Source organism: Gobio gobio, assembly GCF_949357685.1.
Source record: "Gobio gobio genome assembly, chromosome: 23".
NCBI classification, from domain to species: Eukaryota; Metazoa; Chordata; class Actinopteri; order Cypriniformes; family Gobionidae; genus Gobio; species Gobio gobio.
Genome location: NC_137119.1, coordinates 21389136 through 21412319, shown reverse-complemented (window position 1 = coordinate 21412319; position 23184 = coordinate 21389136). Strand labels below are relative to the sequence as shown.

The window sequence follows — 23184 nt, the reverse complement described above, 5'->3', positions numbered from 1 at the left end:
AGTGTTGAGAGAAGGTCGCTACAGTCAAATAAATATGCTATTTATAATTATAATATAAATCAGTCAGTACTATTCCATCAGATGTCTGTCATTATGAAATACATAATGGCATGATTCTTAACTACACATGAGACACCACTGGCATGAATTAATGAAGTTCTTAATAAATTCAAAAGGCCCCGGGCCTGTATCACATGCCCCATCAGGAGAGATAGCTCCTTTTATTGGGTTAGAGAGCTATTAATATTCTTGACAATGTAGATAATAAACAAAACTTTAAGGTTGATTGCATGGCTAGGTTTATTTGTGCTATGTTGAAGCGTCTCTGAATTTGATATATTGCATGCTGAAACAATGGTACCACTTTAATTGAGTATCGGGTAATTGAGCTGTGCCTCTTAACTGTGGGTGAAAAGATTTCATAATCCTTCTCATGTCATAAGAGAGGCCTTTGGATCTTTGTCAAATACCTTATGCTGATTTTGAGCCATGAGGTTCTATTGCCACCACTTATTTTTGGAGTTCAATTTCACATGGCAACCTGACAGTTCTCATTATACATCTCGATGTCTCATCATGTTGTTGTAAGATCTTCTTTAAAAGGTAGTTGTCAGCATTATTTTTTATTTATTTAGTAAGCAGCATTGTTTTTGCTTTGTTACAATATAAACATTTCTTAAGCAGTATTTTCGTCTTGTTTAAATACAAATATCTAAGCATCTTTAAAACAAGTTAAATTACTTAAAATATTAATCATTGTATTCAGAGAATATAGCTTAAATTAAGTTTATATTTCTTACTTGAAGGCCAAATATTCTTTGTTTTGATTTTTTGCTTGTTTTAAGATTAATTCAAGAAATAATCTGTCTAAAATGTCTTATTATGGCACACAATTGTGCTACAAAAATATTGGAATTTACGTTAAAATCATTCTATCTAATTTAAGGTTGTTTAGATATTTTTTTGGGGGGAAACAAGACAAAAATTCATAACTGCACTGCACAGGTGCCATAATTTAATCCACAAAGGCAGCGGATGTGATTGCGTAACTCAAACACAACCTCAGAAGATGAGGCCTTTCTGTCCCGTCAACTATCAAATGAATACCTCTTGTTATTGACGCTCGGTCTAATTTAAGGTTGGCGAGGATGCAATGCTCCAGAGGATTTAAACGGCCCGTGCTTCCCCATAGACCTGTCTACTGGTGCTGGAATATGGCCAGTATGATCCATTATAGCCGTTCTCTGTGGACAACACAAAGAAACATATTACTCTTATAAACCTATGGGATATCTTTTATATCACCCTTTATTTTTCAGCCATGCTTGTAATGCATTTGTAGTTATTTGGTTTATGCATTCTGATTATGCATTTAATCCTATAATCGTTGCTTCAAGTAACAGTTTTGCCTACTGCAGTGTTTACCAACTTTTTTGGTCTTGCGTACCTTGTTTGATTCCAAATGCTGCGTCCCAATTAGCATATTATCTGTCCTCAATAGTATTTGAAATTAAAATTAGTGTGTCCCAAATTGTAGATACCCGGATGGTCTACACTGAAGTCATTCTTAAAAAAGGAAGATGTGTTCTGAGTTTTGCCGACCGGATACGGCAAAAGTTGAATCTATCAACTAGCTCCGCTGGTGGGAAAACGCATGGGACTCAGACACAACCCGCTTGTGATTGTTGTCGTACCACTGATAGCGCTCTGGTTGGCTGTAGCACTATCCTATTGCGTGCAGAGGGAATTTGAAAGACAACCGTGTATCCCGCCCCTTGGATTGAGACCTGCCATGGTGTGTTCCAAACTCTTGATGTGGGTCTGGCTTGTCAGGACCCTGGCGTATCTTTAAAGGGGTCCTATTATGCCCCTTTTTAGATGTAGTCTCAGTTGTCCCCAGAATGTGTCTGTGAAGATTCAGCTCAAAATACCATACAGATAATTTATTATACCATGTTGAAAATGCCCATTTTTGCAGCTGCTCCCCACTCCATTTCCAGAATAAGGCGAAGCCTTTACATCTCTGCTTAGGATAACAACGGCAATAAAAAATCAGGAGAAGCAATATGACTGTCAACGAATATAGTGGTGTTCAGCTCTATATGAATGAACCGGAGTCAGGCACTGATGAAGCAGAGACTCCGGCAGATGCAACAACTTTGAGACAACTTTGTTTCCGAATGGTTATTTCATAAATGAATTACGTTGTAGAGTTTCTTCAGCCATCTTGCAACGATTGATGAGCAACACATACAAACACACACAGAGACACACACAAACATTGTTATTGCTATAACGAAACAACACACACGCAAACATGTTGAACGTGTTGCGTCATGTTCACTTAATTGCTGTAGAGGTGCTCATGTGACAAATGTGACAGGATGCCTACCGAACAAAATATATGATGTTTTATTAACAAGGTTAGGGAGGATCACGTTCAGATAATTGACGTGGAGAGCACTCAGCTAATCAACAATAAGAGGTATATAATATACGCAGCAGTCTTATGCCGAGTACACACTGCCCGATTTTAGCCCCGAATTTGACTCGCCGACAGTTTTTGCGAAATCGCAGACAAATGCCCGAAATCATAGGCAAATCGGTGAACAATCACGCAGTGTGAATTATCAAAGACGCGATCAAAGAGAATCACTGGACCTGTCGACGATTCAAAATCCTGCTGTCTGAAATGTGTTCTGACTGAAAAATACATCGGCGATGACCTACAGCCAATGAGAGAGCAAGATACAGGGCAGCGGGAGGAGTTATAGACCAGAATATCGGTATTTTAATAGATATATTTACAATTCTATCACACAGAAACAAAGCACAAACATTTGCTTGACCGGCTGCAACAGTAGCACATTGCAAAATTATTTATTTACCTCAAACTCTCTTTGCAGAACACAATCATTGCTCTCTGTGTCTCCCCAACCATTTCCTCCGCCATAATCTTTTGTCTTTTGATCTTTTCCTTCTTTTTCGCTGCAAATCAGCGCACAGACAATTTGGAGTTCCTGCAGTTCATCATTTTTAATAACAATTCCAGTCTCGCGCGAGAACTCTGGTCTGACGCACGCGTGATCTCGTGTTGTTTACTTGTCACGGCGCACGTGTGTTTGGTTGGGAAACGTAGTTTGCGCACCGGAGAGAGTTGGCAGTGACTCGTCCTATTGTAAAGTCATGCAGTGTGAAACCTCCTGTCGCCGATCCATCGTGCAGTATGAACACAGCAGTGACTGAATGCTACCCCAGATAGTCATGCAGTGTGAAAAGAGCAGTGATCCGACGAGTTCAAAATCGTGCAGTCTAAACACACTTTTTCTCTACACTTTTAGTTCTAAACCACTTACATACATGGGGGGGGGGGTACTCTGGGTTCGGGCCAAATTCCGAGCTCGAAGCCCTCCCCCCGGACAGCACGCCAAATACGCATTTAAACTCTCCATAAATTATATGCAAGTGTGAACTCGAGAAATGCTGCATGGAGAGAAAAGAGTTTTTTTTTTTATTATAGTTGTAAATCCTTTAAACAGATTTAATTTATGAAATACCATTAATGCAGTTAAGAAGACAGATACAACAGCTTGAAGTGACTCCCTCGTGTATCTCATGTTCAGTGACTCTGATTTCGGGAGTACATGAAGACTGTTATGTTCAATCTTACATCCAACAACAAAACACCTGATTTGCTTGCGATGCATTCTTGTCGCCACAACTGGAGAAAATGGTGGACTGTGTGTAACTCGCACATGGCGGATACTATACGGCAGAGTCCTTCAGCAGTCGTGGGCAGGGCCTAAGCAATGTGACGTCACGTTGCTCTGAAAATGAAAAGGGCCTGTTCTATGAGACTGTTGAGTTTTAATGGTGATTAAAAAAAGAGGAGTGAGTGGATTTTTTTATCATTATAGGGTGGTTGTGTACACTCAAAAAGTGAATTTTGCAAAATAGGTCCCCTTTAATAAATTGGGCTTTTTAATGTTTTAATGGTTTAGCCAAATTTATTAAAGGTCTTATAAATGTTGTATTTATTTTATGCCTGATATTTACCTCTCATATCCTTGTAGCACACCCAGTCTTGTTTTGGATTAATTTGTTTTGGACTTTTTTTTTTTTATAAAAATAACTGAAAATATTTATTTAAATATATGCATTATTTATCTGTTAAAATTGTTTAATCATTTGAATGCTTTAAAAATGCTTTAAATTAAAAAAACATTTTTTTATATAGATTTAACAAAAAATACAATTTTGTTTTGCATGTAACTCATTTCAGGAATAACTGATCTAATGCCATATTGTGTGTTTTTCAGTTGTCATTATAGTTCTGTGAGCTTGCTCAATGTTTGTTCATTTTATAGTCATGTATTATTAATATGATTTGTATTACAATTGCTCAAGTGCATTGTATTTATTGTGGCCTTCCACTTTCAGAGTCTTGCTTGAGGATTAAAGAGAGATCAAAGCAATCTTAGAGCATTATGTGGACTTTATTTTTTAGTTGCTTCTTTAGATTAACAGTTCTTGGCGTTGGTTAGAGAATGACACTCTACAGAAAGGCTTGTAACATGAGATATCATGTGATCAAAATCAGTCTTAATGTTGATAGATACATATTTTCTTTCATTAGTATCTGTTATGTTTAATGATTTTTAAGAACAATTAACTCCTACTTATTCTACTTCAGCTATTCATAGCTGGTCATATGAGTAGATCAGTGTCTTCTGTAGATGACAGAAGAACAGGCTTGTGTGTTTGGCAGTGAATTATGCTTGCAGTGCACTACCATGATCCCTTTGTCTAGTGAATAACACAGACAATGCCAGGAACTTGCGACAGAAGTTCTGTTCAGACAGAAAGAAAATAAAGCATGAGCTCTTATCAAGTTATTGTGAGAAATTATGTTCAGAAGATACATTAAGCCCATTAAACATTTGAGAATGCCCTCTCACTCTTTGAAGTTGGTCATCATGGATGCCAGAGATGTCAAGTGAATTAAACTGCAGTTAAATTGTTAGGGCTTAAGCTAGTTGGAGCCATATGATTTTCCCGCAAAGCTCTATTATGCAAACTCAGCACTGCGTCATTCATAGTTTTGCTGTAACATTCTAAGCAGTTTCTTAATTTAATTGATCTAGATGGACTAAGAGTTTTCATTGTCAGGGCGGCAGAGTGAACCAAGGTTTTTGTTGGGAATCAGAATGATTTGCACACATTACAAAGAGTGGCTTTTATTTTTCAGAATAGGTTTCCATGGACCCTTTCACATTTCCGGGGGTCTCAGAAGCAGAAGTCAGCATAGTTGGGTAAACTTCTATAGTGGTGAATGGAAGATGATGACAGCAAATATCATTTTTGTATTCCTATATATACATATATATATATATATTCACAATTAGCATAATCCCCGCCTATGAATTACAACTACGCAAATTACGTGTCGAGGAACGCTGTGGAATCTTCTGGACTCCCTTCTCAGGTTTGGCTCCAATATATTGCCTAAATGCAAAAGAGACTAATAGGCCATATGCCTAACAATAAATATTCAAATAACGTGTGTCCACCATAGACTGTAAAAAATATGGATGTAGTTTCCGTGACGTCACCCATAGGTTTCATAATATGATGTAATTTAAACGGATGAGTTATAAAAAAATTCACCCACCTCACAGTTGTCATGAAGGACAAAATTAGCTGTATAGACCAAAACCAATTTTTGTACCAGGCTGTAAACAAGTTTTTTTATGCTGTAAATTTGGGCATTTTAACAAGGGGGATACATGGAATTGACTCCTTTTTGGCGCCTGTCTCTAGCGGCCAGTTGATGAATTGCAGTTTAAGTCACTTCCATGTTGGATTCAAGAGAGAGACCGGAAGGGTGCCGCTCGGTGTCCACCAAAGCGTCTGAAAAAATGCCTGTTGCTCTTCTGAAAATGGCCAAAATGTTTTTTTCCAGCTGAGACGCTCAGGTTGCTATGATTTGGAATATCTACGGCAGTAATGTGTTACTAGTATCTCATTTTGAAGAATATCACTGAATATAAAAATGTAGTAAACAGCAACTTCTTCATTGTTGTTCAGTCGTTGTACAAGTAGGATGGTTGGGCGGTGTAGTATTTGTACCGCCTCTCCTCCACTGTAATTGGATGGATGGGTAAAAAGTGCCTTTTACCCAGAGTTAAAACAACAACAAAAAAGACAGGGCAAACAAACTTGTGAAATATTATTATGGTACATAGTGCATAAAAATGCAGTGTCATCAGTCGGCCTAAACTCAGAACACAGAACTTTCAAATATTTTACGCACCATTTACACTTGGTAGGGCGCAGGTGTAAATTTCTTTTGTACCAACTGTCACAGTTATGTTCTGTTTTGTTCATGTTTCTTTGTGTTTTGACTCTGCCTCGGTTGTTTGCTAGGTGTACCCAGTTTCTCTGTTCGTCTGATTAGTCATTTATTTCACCTGTCGTCTCATTAGTTAACCATGACACTAACATTTTGAAAATACCGCCGAAAATGTACAAAAAAAAAAAATTCTGCTCATGTTTTATGAATAGGCCCATTGTCTCCTAAAAAATATAAACGATTCTTAACTGCCGAAACTCCAGTCTTGCTTCCTGTTACATACCTACATAGGTTTGTAACAAATTTGCTTAATGCCAGCCTATGGTCGTCATTGGCTACCCTTGAACAACATCTACTTTGACCCGCCAAAAAATCCCAACAGACTGGGCCATCTGACCAATCAGAGCAGAGAAACATCTCGCGTAAAGGAGGGGTTTAGAGAGACCAAATCTTCGAAATAACAATTTTCAGACTCTAAGAAATTTGGTGATATAATAGACTGTAAAAAAATATGGACTTAGTGTCCATGACGTCAACCATAGGATTCTGAAGAGCAGTTTTGAAGCGTAAAGTCATTGCCATCTTGGCAGCGCGTCACTCCCGGATAACTGAAAATGGCCAAAGAGGCGGGACGTGGGTGGAGCTGAGGTGACATGATGACTAACAGACCGCAGACAAATGGCCATCCACCTGTCCCTTAAAGTGTCCACGCCCTTAAATATGCAGAACTTTAAGGCTTTATATAATGTAAACGAATGAGCTATAAAAAAAATCACCCCCCTCACAGTTGTCATGAAGGGCAAAATTAGATATATAGACCACAACCACAATTTGTACCAGGCTGTAAACATGTTTTTTTCTGCTGTAAAGTTGGGCATTTTAATATGGGGCTCAATGAGATTCTGCTCCCCTTCTGGAGCCTGTCCCTATAGCGGCCAGTCGATAAATTGCAGTTTAAGTCACTTCCGTATTGGCTTCAAGAGAAACTGGGGGAGGTTGCCGCTTGGGTGATCTGCAATGTATATTATGAGAATTTTTTTTTTACCTTAGATGCATGTAAACCTGTTGTAGGAAACCTTCAAAACAAAATGAAGAACCTTTAAAATAAGATAATAGTATGGGCACTTTAATCTATGACTCTTTTTACCTAGAATTTGGCTAACATGAAGTGAAGTTTACTATCAAAATGCTGGGTAACTTGAATCCTATTTTGATCCTTGGGTTGTTTTTGAATTTTGCTGAACTGTGTTGGCTGCCTATTATTTTTTGTAATGTTCCTAACCTCCTCCAACATCCCTTCCTTACAGGACTTGACTACATCAAACAAAAGTTCAGTGAGCCGGTGGAGGAGATTAAGGAGGAAGCACCTAAAGAGGAGACGGAGAAAGAGGAGGAGAAGGAGAAGTCTTCTAGCAGCCCTTTCTATCGGCACGGCACGACTCCAAGCCACTCTGCTGCCCAGAGCCCAAACACTTCACCTCCTCCCTCTCCTCAGAAGAGCCAAGCACCCAACCCCAGTGCCAGCCGCAAGATAAGCAAAGACAACAGCAGCGTAGTCCGAAAGATAAGCAAGGACAGTAGTAGTGTAGCTCGCAAGATAAGCAAAGAAGAGAGAGCCTCAATAGTGGCGGAGATCACCAAAGTATCCGCCCCTCCTCTTGCACCGGCCATCAAGTTACAGGAAGTGCCCCCACCAAAGCCCCCCAAGGCCATTATGCCCTTGACCAAACCTGCGAGCACAGGTAATGGGCAGCTACATGCTGCTTATCACAGTTACTATGTGAAGCCAACGGTAAAGTTGCCCCCACCAGAGGAACCAGAAGATGATGAGCCTGAGATGACACAGTCTAGCCTGGCTAGGATGCCTCCGCCATCCAAACTGGTCAGTACGCCCACTCCCAAACCAGAGCCCAAGATCAGGAAACAAGAGTCCATTAAACCAAAGAGCTTAGCTGAATCCAAGAAAGCCAGCATAGATATGGCAGATGAAACACTAAAGGAAGAATCTGTAAGTGCTTGACTAAGTGCCTTGCTTATACATACAGATGTCTTTTTATGAGTTGTGCTGTATTTGTTAAATCATGTGTCTTTTTACCCAGGGTCCTAACTCAATTTTGGTTGCCATGGTTATGCTTTTAAATATTGGATTGGCAATCATTTTTGTCCATTTCCTGACATGAAACACTACCATTTAAGGTAAGATTTTTTCTTTATACATAGCCGTTCAAAATAAAAAATAAGCAGCACAAGTGTTTTCAACATTGATGATAATAAGAAATGTTTCTTTAGCACCAAACCAGCATAGATTATGATTTCTGAAGGATCACATGACACTGAAGACTGCATTAATGATGCTGAAAATTCAGCTTCGCATCACAGAAATAAATAACATTTACAAATTTGTTAAAATAGAAACAAATTATTTTAAATTCTAATTTCACAATATTACAGCTTTTACTGTATTACTGATCAAATAAATGCAGCCTTGGTGAGCATAAGAGACTTCTTTCAAACTTTTAAACAGAAGTAAAGTGAAAATGTTAAAGTCAACATGAATTGTCACTGGCAACATATTCCACCTGCAGAATTTTCGTGAAACATGATATATTCACCAAGAAAAATTGATATAAATATAGTCAACCACTCTATTGACTTTTTTTTAACTTAAAAAATCAGCTTTTTTTTCTAAGCTGATTGCGATGCATTCTGTCAGTGCTTTATCTTTGCAGTATACATGAAATGTCGACTTTTTTGGACTTTAGCTTATTCACAGTATCCCCCAGAGTTAGATAAGTCCATACATACCATTCTCATCTCCGTGCGTGCCATAACTCTGTCTGATGCACCCACCGCTAGCCTAGCTTAGCACAAAGACTGGAGGTAAACGGCTCCAGCTAGCCTACTGCTCAATAAGTGACAAAATAACGCCAACATTTTCCGTTATTTCGAATTCCACGGATTGGAATCTGATATAAAATGATTGCCGTCCACACTTGTGTATCGCAACTGTTCAGATCCGATTTGTGTATCCATGCAGCACTTACATTTTCCGGAATATCTTCATTGGTTTCTATGGCAATGACATTGCGTTGGTAGGCATACGCCAAAAACAACAACAGCAACTGCAACATAGAGGGGTTTGCAATACAGATGTTGTCTTATTTACAACATGACATTGTGCAGCAGCTGCGCGCTGGACTACTACGTCTTCTGAGGCATCGACAGAACCGTAAGAGGATGGTATGATGCTGTCGTTTCCATTGGTTTCAAAACATGCCTCCGTTATATAGTCATTTTCTGCTTGACCGGCACTTTGAAACAACACAACCTTGTTTCTGAAGTGACTTTCAGCATGTTTTCTATAACAACATCTGACATTGACGTTTTACATGCCGTGAGAAAGACACATAAAGCACGCAAAATCCGATCAGAGCGGTCAGACTGAAACAAATTTCCAGAAATTTGAATAGGATTTCAAACCGCATAATGTAGCTTTTCATTTGATTTTTGGCCGTTCACATTTGCTAAATCTGATCGGATTTGCACAAAAATCGGATTTGGACTGACCCATGTTACGAAAACATATGTTTTAACATTACTTTAACTCATCAAAATAAGTTAAGCAGTTTTCAACTTTTTTATAAGTTATACAAGATTCAACTAATTTTTAAGTCAATTTAATATAATTTAAGTTGAAATGATGATTGTACTTAATTTACAGCTTAATTCACTTTTTTTTTACATTAAAGGGTTAGTTCACCCAAAAATGAAAATTCTGTCATTAATTACTTACCCTCATGTCGTTCGACACCCGTAAGACCTCCGTTCATCTTCGGAACAGAAATGAAGATATTTTAGTTGAAATCTGATGACTCTGAAAGGCCTCCATTGGCACAATGGCACGGTTCACTCTCAAGACCCTTAAAAGGTACTAAAGACGTCGTTACAAAGTCCATCTCACTACAGTGGTTCTAAAATAACTTTATGAATCGGCGACAATAGTTTTTGTGAGCAAAAAAACCCTAAATAACGACTTACATAGTGATGACGATTTCAAAACAAGGCATCATGAAGCTTCGAAGCGTTATGAATCAGTGAGTCGAATCAGCAGTTTGAATCGCCAAATTTCAGCAGTTTGGCGGTTTGACACTCGATCCGAATCATCATTTAGCTCACTGATTCATAACTAATTCATCAGATTTCAACTAAAATATCTTCATTTCTGTTCTGAAGATGAACGGAGGTCTGACTGGTGTCGAACGACATGAGGGGAAGTCATTAATGACAGAATTTTCATTTTTGGGTGAACTAACCCTTTAAGTACCCTATGTTTAGACTGGGTAAACCCAGCCTGATCTGCCGGCAATTTGATTTCACCCTGCAACTCAGTCTGGAAACCTGTACATTCATTTCTACTGCTTCTGTTACACTTTTGCGGGAACCAGTCGCAGACTTGTTTATCCGCCTGGCACGCTATTGGCGGGTTTAACACGATGACGGATAGAGAATGGGTTGTTGCCCGTTGATCTTGCCTCTTGTGGTCTGATTGGTTGAAGGACTATCCAATTGCATATAGAGTCATTTGAATTATGCTCGTTTATCACGCCTCTTGTGCAGTAGAAAATACAGAGCAGACTCCCCAGACCAATGTTCCATCTTAAATTGAGCTTGGTCTGGTGATAACCAGACAACCCTATGTTCATACTGATACTGAAATTGCAGTTTTTGAGGATGGAATTCACACACAAAAAAAATCTAATTTACAGAAAGACAGTTTTGAATAATGTTTAAAGCCAACATACGACAACTAGCCCCATCTGCATTTTCATGGATGTACTGTAACTTTTAACCCCGTATTACGTTTATTCCTTTAGTGTTGGATGGCAACACACAACACAGTTGTGTCGATGACCTTTCTGAAATCCAAACGGCACCAGGCAGTCTCCAGAGGGCAGAGGGAGCTGAAGAATCAACATACAGGAGTTTGAAACCCAGAGCATCATCCTTGAAAATGACATGGTCTAATGTCACGCGGCTCTGGGAAACGAGATGAAAATATTTCGGGGGGAAAATTACCATTAAAACAGAAACAGAAGAAGAGAATGCAGTGTAATGTGATTCATATCCGCTGATGGAAAGCCTTAATATCAGCCACTCCATAGGTCTCTGGCTTCTGGCAGAGACTTAACTAGAAATGTTTGATGATGCACTTTTACATGATGGGCAAGAGCAGCTGCCTTACTCATTTACCATCTGACGTGTAACTGGGAGATGTGCTCGCAGTGCCAGAGGAATGCGTTCAGGGGGCTTTGCTGCAGCGGGCGTCCGTTCCAGTGAGAGGAAACCGAACGCGCACACCAGCGTCACTCGTCCGTCTTACACCCTTTACTGACCCACTGCAGTTTCTTCTAGCATCTTCATGCTCCCTACTGTACTCGTCACGTTTCAGTTTTTTGTTTTCATGTACCGTTCTTTATTTACTTTATGTTTGTTAACCTCAATCCAAATCGTGTTTGAGTTAAACGAAGCAAAAAAAATCACTACCAAGTATTGGTACTATTTGAAAGAAATGGGAAAATATTATTTTATTTATTAAAAATGTGCAATATGATTTATTTTTACACTTACAGAGTTGAATATTTCACCAATGAGGGACATTGTAGTTCTGTCCTATTTATTCTGGTATTTAAGCGAAGGAAAAACATGAACAGATTTGATATGCGATTTCCCGCTCTTTTTTTTTTGATCGCGCCCATTCTGATCATGGCGAAAACCAATCGAAAAGTCTTATAAAGTGTGTTATTTATTGAATTCTGGGAATTGACTGTTTGTCATGTTATGTAAATGAAGCCTATGCCGTTGTGCATGCGATGTTGTGGAAGAGTTGTCGTGCTTCAGATGTCAGGTATGCCGCGTGACAGCTGGTGAGATGTTTTGAAGAGAAAAAAAAGTGACGTCGAGGGCTTGCTTGCATGCTTGTGATCTTGGATGCTTTGGATATCAAAAGTCAGGTAGTGCCACAGTCGGGTGGCACTAGAGGAAGTAGGACATTGCCTTTAAGAGTCTTTAACAGTACTTCAGTTTACCTCAAACGAAATCAAGGAAAAAGCCTCGTACGAGATGAAGTCTTTGTCTTAAATCTGTAGTATGCAAATTTTTGACTGACGCAGTCATTGGGAATCGATTTCAAATGTGCCACTATATTGTCAAATGATTTTCTTTTGGTACATCGGGAAATTGAACTTTTATTTGTTATTCTTCTTATCATATTCATGTGCATTTTTCCTATTTGGAAGGTTTATTAAAGATTTATTTATTATATATAGAATTCTAGATATCGTTTCTAGTGTTTGGTGAGTGTACAAGGGCTTTCTCTTCTTCAAACCCTCATTTGCTTTTAGTTTTCGTTTGCATGGAGTCTTTAAATGCACTAAACGCCTGTATATCTGATTCGAAACAATCTGAGGTAAATGTTTAAGGCATCAGAATTTACTCTTGAAGGACGTGTTTTATTTGGTTGTTTTTCAATTCTGTGCAACAATGCAGTGCAATGTGTACGGGCTCTTTTTATATGTTTTCTGAAGGAGAGTTTTGAGCTCTTATAACAGGACACGACAGGACAAGGAATTATTTTTCTAAAAACAAATGTTGCACAAACGAAAAACATTTATATACTATATAAGGTTTATTCTATTTATAAGAATTTTTACAGAGCACAGCCATTACAATATGAATTCTACGATATTTTTCTATAGAAATGCACAACTGTATTTTGTCAAAAGCAGTATAGCTCCTTTATATCAAGCATCTCACACATCATCAGAATTAAGACTCTAAAACTATATATGATTCAATGTGATTTGAAATGCTGAGGATGCAGGAATCGTTTTTTTTTTTTTTACTCTTCAATGCAAAAAAAACTCATCTCTGTTACATTTCAAGCCCATAGAGCCCCACGTATTTCTGTAATTTGAAAAGTGGTATTTATCTGTACAATAAAATGTTATGCCTTGTAAGTCTGCATTCTCCATATTTTTCCCCTTTTCTACTATTGTGCTGTGATAAACATCTATGTACTGATGCTAAAAAGCGCTGGTTACTGATTCGTTGATTCTGAATCAGTGAATCAAATTGAGTCTGCTCTGTTTACCCTCGCACTTTGTAACAAATCCTTCCCTCACGGGTGACAAAATGACCCGAAGCCCTAAAATCTTACTTTTTTTGTCTAGAAAGCTTATTCATTTCATTTTGATAATATTTTTTCTGTTTTTTTAATGCAATTTTTGGAAGATTTTATTTTATTTACCTTAAAATGACTAGCTTTTATCAATAAATAATAATTTAAGTACATTCTTCACATTCTTTCAAATTAAATTAAAAATAACTCACAATCTCATGCATAACCCTTTTAATTCAGCTCAAAATATCTTACATTCGGTGTCTTTGCTGACCTATAGCATGATATTTAATGATTCTTGCCACTAGATGGCCTTATAGATCTATATGGAGCAAATATGCTGTTCCGCTGGGTCCCATTTCTCTTCAATATGCATTCAGATACACATGTAGACATTATAAAATGATTTTTGTTAAAGTTTAAGCCTTTTTAGTTTGAATTTTGAGCATGTTTCTATGTGTACTGAAGAATTTCTCACATTCCATTCATTCCTAAGGGGGTCAAATTGACCCACGAGGGAAAGATTAGTTACTTTTTTAATAACAACCACATAAACTCCTCGAATACAGTCAATTTTGTGTGTGTGTATTCGTGTATTCAATATATATATTGTTTCGAGGGAAGGATAAGGTGTAGGGATGCACTGATATTTAAATTCTGGCTGATACTAACAATTATTTTCATGCTGTGGCCGATAACCAATAAATTAACATGGTTAAAGGTGCACTATGTAACTTTTCCGTCCACTAGAGGTCGCCTGTTCAAAACAAAGGCGTAGTTTGATGACGCCACGTTTGAGCTCAGAATCTTGGGAAGTGGTTTTCACTAGCCTGGATGCCAGCCGAACTTAGCCCCGCCCACAACATTTTTACTCGGGCAGTTCGGTCTGGACTTGATCCATAGAGAAGTAATTATGCCCGAACAGAAACTGTTCGGACCAATGAAATTGTCAGGGTGGGCTTTAGACGATGATGGACAGATGATTAACATTAACGTAATCATCCACGTCATCAAAGGCGCTTGGGTTGAGTTTGTTCTAATCCTAAACGGAGAACTTGTTCGTATATGCATTCACCTTTACTATTTCTCTCAGAAATGATGATCGTGTTGGTAAGTACTCTGTGTATCCTTAAATTATTTTTTTACAACACCGGCAAAGATCGTTTACACTCATCTTCTTCTTCTAACGTTAGGCTACTTATTCCAGCGTGCGTGCAGACAGGGTTGCCAAGTTTTTACAACAAAACCCGCCTAATTGCTAACGTTCCTCAAAACTAGCCAAAAACAAGTCCAATAGCTTTCCAGGGGGGGTTCTCCGGGAAAAAAGGCATTTGGGGGGTAAAATATGTGTTATGTTGGCAGGGCTGGCAGCTAAAAATCGCATTCCTGGGTCTGGATATCACATAATTGGGGTCGCTTCAACCCGCGGACATGGCAACACAGTGCAGTTGAGTTCTGTTGACATTTGACAACTAACGTTGTGCGTCGCTCCGTCAGATTCTGACTAGAATTGAGTATGACTACTTCAGGCTAGGTCTTCACCTCACTGCCGGTGGAAAAGAATCGGGATAGGACTCAGAAAAATCAGAAATCATGTTTATGGATGTGATTATTGACATTACTGTAGTATGAAGCAGAGCAGGACAGAGTGTTGTTGAGCTGAGCAAGGCCGCTGGAGCGATTGTTAATGAGAAGAGCAGTGGGACTTTTATTATGACAAAGTCTCCGGTGGGACTTTTATTATGACACAGTCGCCGGCGCCACTTCCGGTCATGAGTATGAGGTAACGCAGCTCTGTTTATCATATTAGATACATCTGAGTGTGTTGAAAATGATGTTATGACGTTACTCTGTGAGTTCTCTCTGCGGCTGCTATGACACTTGTTCACACTGCAGTAAGAGTAAAGCGTTTCTGCAAAACAAAACCGGAAACCGAGGGTAACGCAGATATGACGCAATTGACAGGTGACTCCCTCACACGTTGCGGTTCCTTGGTTGAAATAGCAATTTCTCACGATTTACAAATAGTTGGAAACATTTGAGATATTGTTAGTACTCAACTGAACAAAATATATAACACTGGCCTAGTGGTTTTGGGATATTTTACTCAAAAAAAATTACATAGTGCACCTTTAAATATAATATTATATTAATTCTATGCAATATTAAAATGTTGGTAACACTTTACAATATGGTTTCATTTGTTAACATTAGTTAGCTACATAAACTAACAATGAACAATACTTTTACAAATCTTAATTAATTGTTCATCTTAACATATATTTTTAAGATCAAAAGTTGTCTATTAACATAAATTACTGCACTTAAATGAACATAAACATTTTAAGTTACATTAACAAAGATGAATAAATGCCGAATATATTGCTCACTGTTAGTTCATGTTAGTTAATGCATTAACTAATGTAAACAAATGAGACATTATTGTAAGTGTTACCACAATTGACTAATATTCTAAGTAATTGTGTCAAAACATGTATATAAAACACTCAAAACTACATTCATTTTAAATTCTAAAAGTGAATCACAACATTATGAAATGAATATACATTTTTTAATATCCTAAAGATGAATTTAATTAGAAAATCTCTCAAATCAACTGACACCCATTTGGTACCGATAACACCCAGTTTCACCGTACATTTATTCACTTTATTGGGTTATTCTGTACTAGACAGAAGTACAGTACAGTTATAATACATTGTATGTTGCTCTGAACCCTCTGACCATTTAAAATACTTTCAGCGTTTCACTTTTGCATGACTAAATGTAGACATAGCGTGAGCATGCACCACACTAAAGAATCAGTTTCACATGTGTAATCTTAAACGTCTTCAGAGGCCAAAGTTCTAGCAGCTTCTAAAAAGCGAATGTAACGTGTTGCTGAAATTGGATTAAGACTAGTAAGCAGGGAAGGGATATGGCTGGTTATATGCTTTCTTAAAACAGAGTCGCTAAGACGTTAGCATGGGCAAAGTATCTTTCCGTGTTTAGCCTAGCACCACTGAATCACTTGGAATGACTGGTTTCCACTTAGTAAACAATATAATGGATTATATGTAGTGAATCACCCTTTAATTGTTAGCACTATGACAAAGAAAACCAAAGTCTGAGTATAGAGTACTTGGCAAATGACTCACATACTGGTAATCTAAACAAACCAGGGCTCTGTTTTCCTGACATAGAGAGTATGGGGTCTCTGCGGAACAAAAGTGGGCGTTTCTCAAATTGTGGGTGTTTTCAAACTGATGGGTGTTTAGAAATCATGAAATGAAAACCCACACTCTCTACCCACACAGTGACGTGGGCAAATCAGGTAACACAGTGGAAAAACGCCCCTCAGTTTATGGCCTCGCCCACTGATCTAGTAACTCCTATTACTATCCTGCAGAGACCTATACTTGGACATAAACATCTGTCAGAAATGTAAAGTAGGTACATTTTTTCATACACAATACAGCATTCCAGATTCAGACCAAAGAAATTTGGATATAGGCCAATAGACCTTGAGTGAAACAAGCACGCAGCCATCTTTAGAATTTTGTGCTTGAACTTCCATTTTTGCGGTAATATATTTCTAGGTATATTTCTATATCTCTAGGCATCGTCTAGGCCTATATTTCTATGGCATCGTTGTCGAGGAGTAATTCGCTGGTGAAGTGGATTTACTTATTGTAGAGTTAACAAAAGTTATCATGAATGTTTTAATGTTTGAAGCTGATATCATAACAAATGTCATTAGACCGGGAAGATTTTAAAATGAGCGGTTCATTCATAAACCCGGATCTTACCTTCATGCTGTAAATCAGAAGACAGAACACAACAACAGTAGCGTGCCGAAAAGGGGCGGGGCTACATAAGGTAGGCTACTCTCTTTAGTAGGTATCACTCTAAAAAAAAAGGCTCGTAATCATAGGGGAACCTTTTTTAGTGCTATATAGCACCAATTTTGGTGCTTCAATGGTTCTTCAGCGGTTCTTCAGAGGTGCTATATAGCACCTTAGTCAAAGAACCGGTGAAGAACCTCTGAAGAACCGCTGAAGAACCTCTGAAGAACCGCTGAAGAACCACTGAAGCACCAAAATTGGTGCTATATAGCACTAAAAAAGGTTCCCCTATGATTACGAGCCAAGAACCATTTTTGGTGCAATATAGAACCTTTTTTTTTTAGAGTGTAGGCTACTTATTCAAAATAAGTAGCCTAATTAATTCACCACAGTTAAAAAAAAGTATGCTCTATATATAGTATGAATGTAATCTTGATATACTCATTCGCCATGTTTTCATTATCATGTGACCTGCAGCGTCAGGTACATCGCTTCACTACCATTCATAAACACAGATAGGCCTATGTCTTGTACCCTTTTTTCCCCTCTCTTTCCATTTTTAGGTTAATTTGTTCTACATTGTGACTGCTTCCTTCTTTGTTTAGCTAAATCATCAGTAGCCATTACTCGCCTTCCTGTTCTCCACTTTATTTATTTTAATTGCCTGTATTAACTGCACCTGTTTGAACTCGTTACCTGTATAAAAGACACCTGTCCACACACTCAATCAAACAGACTCCAACCTCTCCACAATGGCCAAGACCAGAGAGCTCTGTAAGGACATCAGGGATTAAATTGTAGACCTGCACAAGGCTGGGATGGGCTACAGGACAATAGGCAAGCAGCTTGGTGAGAAGGCAACAACTGTTGACGCAATTATTAGAAAATGGAAGAAGTTCAAGATGACGGTCAATCTCCCTCGGTCTGGGGCACCATCCAAGATCTCCCCTAGTGGGCCATCATTGATCATGAGGAAGGTGAGGGATCAGCCCAGAACTACATGGCAGGACCTGGTCAATGACCTGAAGAGAGCTGGGACCACATTCTCAAATAAAACCATTAGTAACACACTACGCCGTCATGTATTAAAATCCTGCAGCGCACACAAGGTCCCCCTGCTCAAGCCAGCGCATGCCCAGGCCCGTCTGAAGTTTGCCAATGACCATCTGGATGATCCAGAGGAGGAATGGGATAAGGTCATGTGGTCTGATGAGACAAAAATAGCTTTTTGGTCTAAACTCCACTCGCCGTGTTTGGAGGAAGAAGAAGGATGAGTACAACCCCAAGAACACCATCCCAACGTGAAGCATGGGAGGTGGAAACATCATTCTTTAGGGATGCTTTTCAGCAAATGGGACAGGACGACTGCACTGTATTGAGGGGAGGATGGATGGGGCCATGTATCACGAGATCTTGGCCAACAACCTCCTTCCCTCAGTAAGAGCATTGAAGATGGGTCGTGGCTGGGTCTTTTCAGCATGACAACGACCCCAAACACACAGCCAGGGCAACTAAGGAGTGGCTCCGTTAGAAGCATCTCAAGGTCCTGGAGTGGCTTAGCCAGTCTCCAGACCTGAACCCAATGGAAAATCTTTGGAGGGAGCTGAAAGTCCGTATTGCCCAGGGACAGTCCCGAAACCTGAAGGATCTGGAGATGGTCTGTATGGAGGAGTGGGCCAAAATCCCTGCTGCAGTGTGTGCAAACCTGCTCAAGAACTACAGGAAACGCATGATCTCTGTAATTGCAAACAAAGGTTTCTGTCCCAAATATTAAGTTCTGCTTTTCTGATGTATCAAATACTTATGTCATGCAATAAAATGTAAATGAATTACTTAAAAATCATACAATGTGATTTTCTGGATTTTTGTTTTCGATTCTGTCACTCACAGTTGAAGAGTACCTATGATAAAAATTACAGACTTCTACATGCTTTGTAAGTAGGAAAACATGCAAAAGCGGCAGTGTATCAAATACTTGTTCTCCCCACTGTATATATATATATATACAAAACAATTAAAAGTACTGTAATATATATTACGATGCTTTTAATTCTTTTGTACTCTAGTATTTTTGGTTTTCAAAAATAATTCACCGTATTACGTGAATATAAAAATATATTATAAAATATGTATGAATTTAAAATATAGACTATATTAACGATCAATAGAATGGCAGAACATATATGAGATTGATAGTTAAGAAACATGGATGAATCATCCGTTTATGACAAATGAATTATGGCTTAACCTTTGGTTTGCTGTTGATACATACGAATTAAAGACTTGAGCTCAAGAGCCTGGGTCACTGGTTCCTTTAGATATGCACACATGTGAAATGAGAAGTGACAGAACTGTTACAGGCTCAGATCTGGCTTTAGGCTCATAAGAGTGTGATGATAAATCAAATATGACATGTTGCTCTTCTTTAAGAGAGAAAACCCACAATGGATGCCCATAATTCTCCTCTATACTGTATCTAAAAACCTAGCCTGTTCCAGACATCCTGAAAATTCCATACACCGATCAGGCATAACATTATATCCTAATATTGTGTTGGTCCCCCTTTTACTGCCAAAACAGCCCTGACCCATCAAGGCATGGACTCCACTGGACCCCTGAAGGTGTGCTGTGGTATCTGGCACCAAGATGTTAGCAGCAGATCCTTTAAATCCTGTAAGTTGCGAGGTTGGGCCTCCATGGATCGGACTTGTTTGTTCAGCACATCACTAAGATGTTCGATTGGATTGAAATCTGGGGAATTTGGAGGCCAAGTCAACACCTCAAACTCGTTGTGCTCCTCAAACCATTCCTGAACCATTTTGCCTTAGTGGTAGGGCGCGTTATCCTGCTGAAAGAGGCCACAGCCACCAGGGAATACCGTTTCCATGAAAGGGTGTACATGGTCTGCAACAATGCTTAGGTAGGTGGTACATGTCAAAGTAACATCCACATGGATGGCAGGACCCAAGATTTCCCAGCAGAACATTGCCCAAAGCATCACACTGCCTCCACCGGCTTGCCTTATTCCCATAGTATTCAGCCCCATGCGCTACAAACTGCGATGCACTGTGTATTCTGACACCTTTCTATTAGAGCCAGCATTAACTTCTTGAGCCATTTGAGCTAGAGTAGCTTGTCTGTTTGATCGGACCACACAGGCCAGCCTTCGCTCCTCACATGCATCAATGAGCCTTGCATGGCCACCCATGACTCAGTTGCCGGTTTACCACTGTTGTGTGTGTGCGCGTGTGCTGTTTTTGTTTTGCCAGTTTTCCACATAGAGAACCATCTACTATCATCACCCACTAATGCATCAAAATGTTCAACAGCTTCTATGTTGCAACTTTGATTAATTTCTTTCTTTCTTCTTATAGGTGAACCACAACAGCTGCATGTAAACATTTGCTCAGATGAATAATGGACCTTTATATCATATGAAATGCAAGATCTATTTCAGTCACACTAATTTACTCTAACAAAACTATTGCACAAGTCACAATGTCATAAGCACTTCTAACCCACATATTTTGTTTGGGCCCTTAAAGTCGACATGAAACTGAAGTTGCGATCTTTTCTTCCCTATTGTGACGTATTTCCAAGTGAAACGGCTTCTCAAACAAGTAAACATTTAGGGCGGGACTTGAAGTCCATCAGGAATTGATTGGATCGTTGGTTGTGGTTTGCTATTGCTGTGATGTCATATGAGTGACAGATTGTCCAGCCCTCATGCCTGTAAACACATCCGATGCATGCGAAATCGTATATCTATATAATCGTATATCTGAATTCACAGTACTCATTAAAGTTGGTACACTACCCGGATGACCTACTTTCAGCAAGATTCTGAAGTGTGCATACGATGGGCATTTTACTATCCCATGATGCCATGGGAGAGGATTTGTGAATGACAGTGAAGCGACACAACTGACGCTGGTAGGTCACATGATAATGGCAACATGGCAAATGTAGTATGTCCAGATTATATTCATACTACACACATTCATACCATAGAACATACTTTTTTAGCGGTCATGAAGATATGATTTAGTTCCTACTCGAGAGTATGTAAATACGGGCTACAAGATGGAGGGGAATAATGATGTACACGTATAAACCATTTATAATAAACACTGCAATATTTCATACAATAATGGTCAATTTTGATTTCATGGTGACTTTAATGGCTCAAAAACATGCTTAACATTGGAGTGTCAGCTTGATGTGACATGAGAACTTGATAACATGCCTCATACAGTTAGTCCTCAATGAAATATGTTATATTGTTTCTGTTTGGGGTCTGAATATAATACCATGAATAAATGCAATTAACTTTTCATTTTCAAAAACATGAATTGTTTTGATAGAGAGGGGAAAAAATACTTGCCTTTTTAGTAGCCCAGAGTAACATATAAGAAAAATTTGAAGGAACATTTTGATGTTAATTTTGAATTTAATATTATTTTACTATTTTACTAAATCGTTAACACAATCTCATTGTGTATATCTGATTATGACTTCAGAGGGTTTCATCCCAGCTAAAACATGTTCAAAGAATGTTTTGCTAACATTCCAATTAAAGTTATGAAAATGTGATTTCTCTCAACATTGAAAATGGCCATTTTCTTTTTAATATTTTGAAAGCGTTTTGTGTGTATGTGTGTGTTATGTGTTTATATATGTTGAGTTTTACCGTTTTTGAATCCATTCAGCCGATCTCCGGGTCTGGTGGTAGCACTTTTAGCATAGCTTAGCATAGATCATTGAATCTGATTAGACCGTTAGCATCTCGCTCAAAAAAAATGACCAAAGAGCTTCGATATTTTTACTATTAAAAACTTGACTCTTCTGTAGTTACATTGTGTACTAAGACCGACGGAAAATGAAAAGTTGTGATTTTCTAGGCCGATATGGCTAGGAACTATACTCTCATTCCTGCGTAATAATCAAGTAACTTTGAGCCGTCCCATGAGTGCAGCGGCGGAATGATATTTCGCAGCAGCTAAAAATAGTCCCCAGCACCCTCTCTGTGTAAGCAGGTTGTCACGTTGGTTATGTTGACGGAAGTTAGCCTATTTTCAGGCGCTGTGTAATGTCATTGCGCCGCTGCACTTATGGGACGGCTCAAAGTTCCTTGATTATTACGCAGGAATGAGAGTATAGTTCCTAGCCATCAAAAAAATACCAACTTTTCATTTGCCATCGGACTTAGTACACGATGTAACTAAAGAAGAGTCAGGGAAAAAACAGGAAAAATATTGAGTATTTGGTAATTTTTGAGCGAGATGCTAACGGTCTAATCAGATTCAATGATCTATGCTAAGCTATGCTAAAAGTGCTACCGCCAGACCCGGAGATCGGCTGAATGGATTCAAAAACGGTAAAACTCAACTGTTTAACTCTAGGGGAGCTGGGAAATGAGCCTATTTTCAAAAAAAGTGGAGTGTTCCTCTAATGAATATTCGTTCTCAAAACATTAGAACTAAAACATTATTTGTACAATGTTCATGGAAAGCCTATTTTCAAAAAAAGTGGAGTGTTCCTTTAACTTTACTGAAAGAATGTTTGCTAATAATTTTGAGAGAACCTTGCCAGAACATTAGCTTAGTTCTGAAACTTCTCCCTTTATTATAGAAGTGATGATTTAAACCAGATATGTATGTGTGTGTGTGTGTGTGTGTGTGTGTGTGTAAAGGGACTGTATAGTCACAGTCTCTGCCAAAGCCAAACTAAAATAGTGTAAAGCAGCTGCTGTGAGAGGAGTCAAATGTGAGAACTTTCAAAGCAACAGCGCCATGTGGCTTCATTTGATC

The 23184-nt window shown here is 38.7% G+C and overlaps 1 protein-coding gene across 1 annotated transcript in view; it reads left to right on the top strand.

Moving 5' to 3' along the window:
• The window catches only part of jph1a (junctophilin 1a), a 54222-nt gene extending 40524 nt beyond the window's left edge, over positions 1-13698 (top strand). The window contains exons 4-6 of the mRNA XM_079806914.1: positions 7660-8360; positions 8452-8548; positions 11227-13698. Coding sequence (XP_079663040.1) covers positions 7660-8360; positions 8452-8532 — 782 coding nt within the window. The 3' untranslated portion in view covers positions 8533-8548; positions 11227-13698. The remainder of the gene's footprint in view (positions 1-7659; positions 8361-8451; positions 8549-11226) is intronic.
• The last annotated feature ends 9486 nt before the right edge of the window (positions 13699-23184 follow it).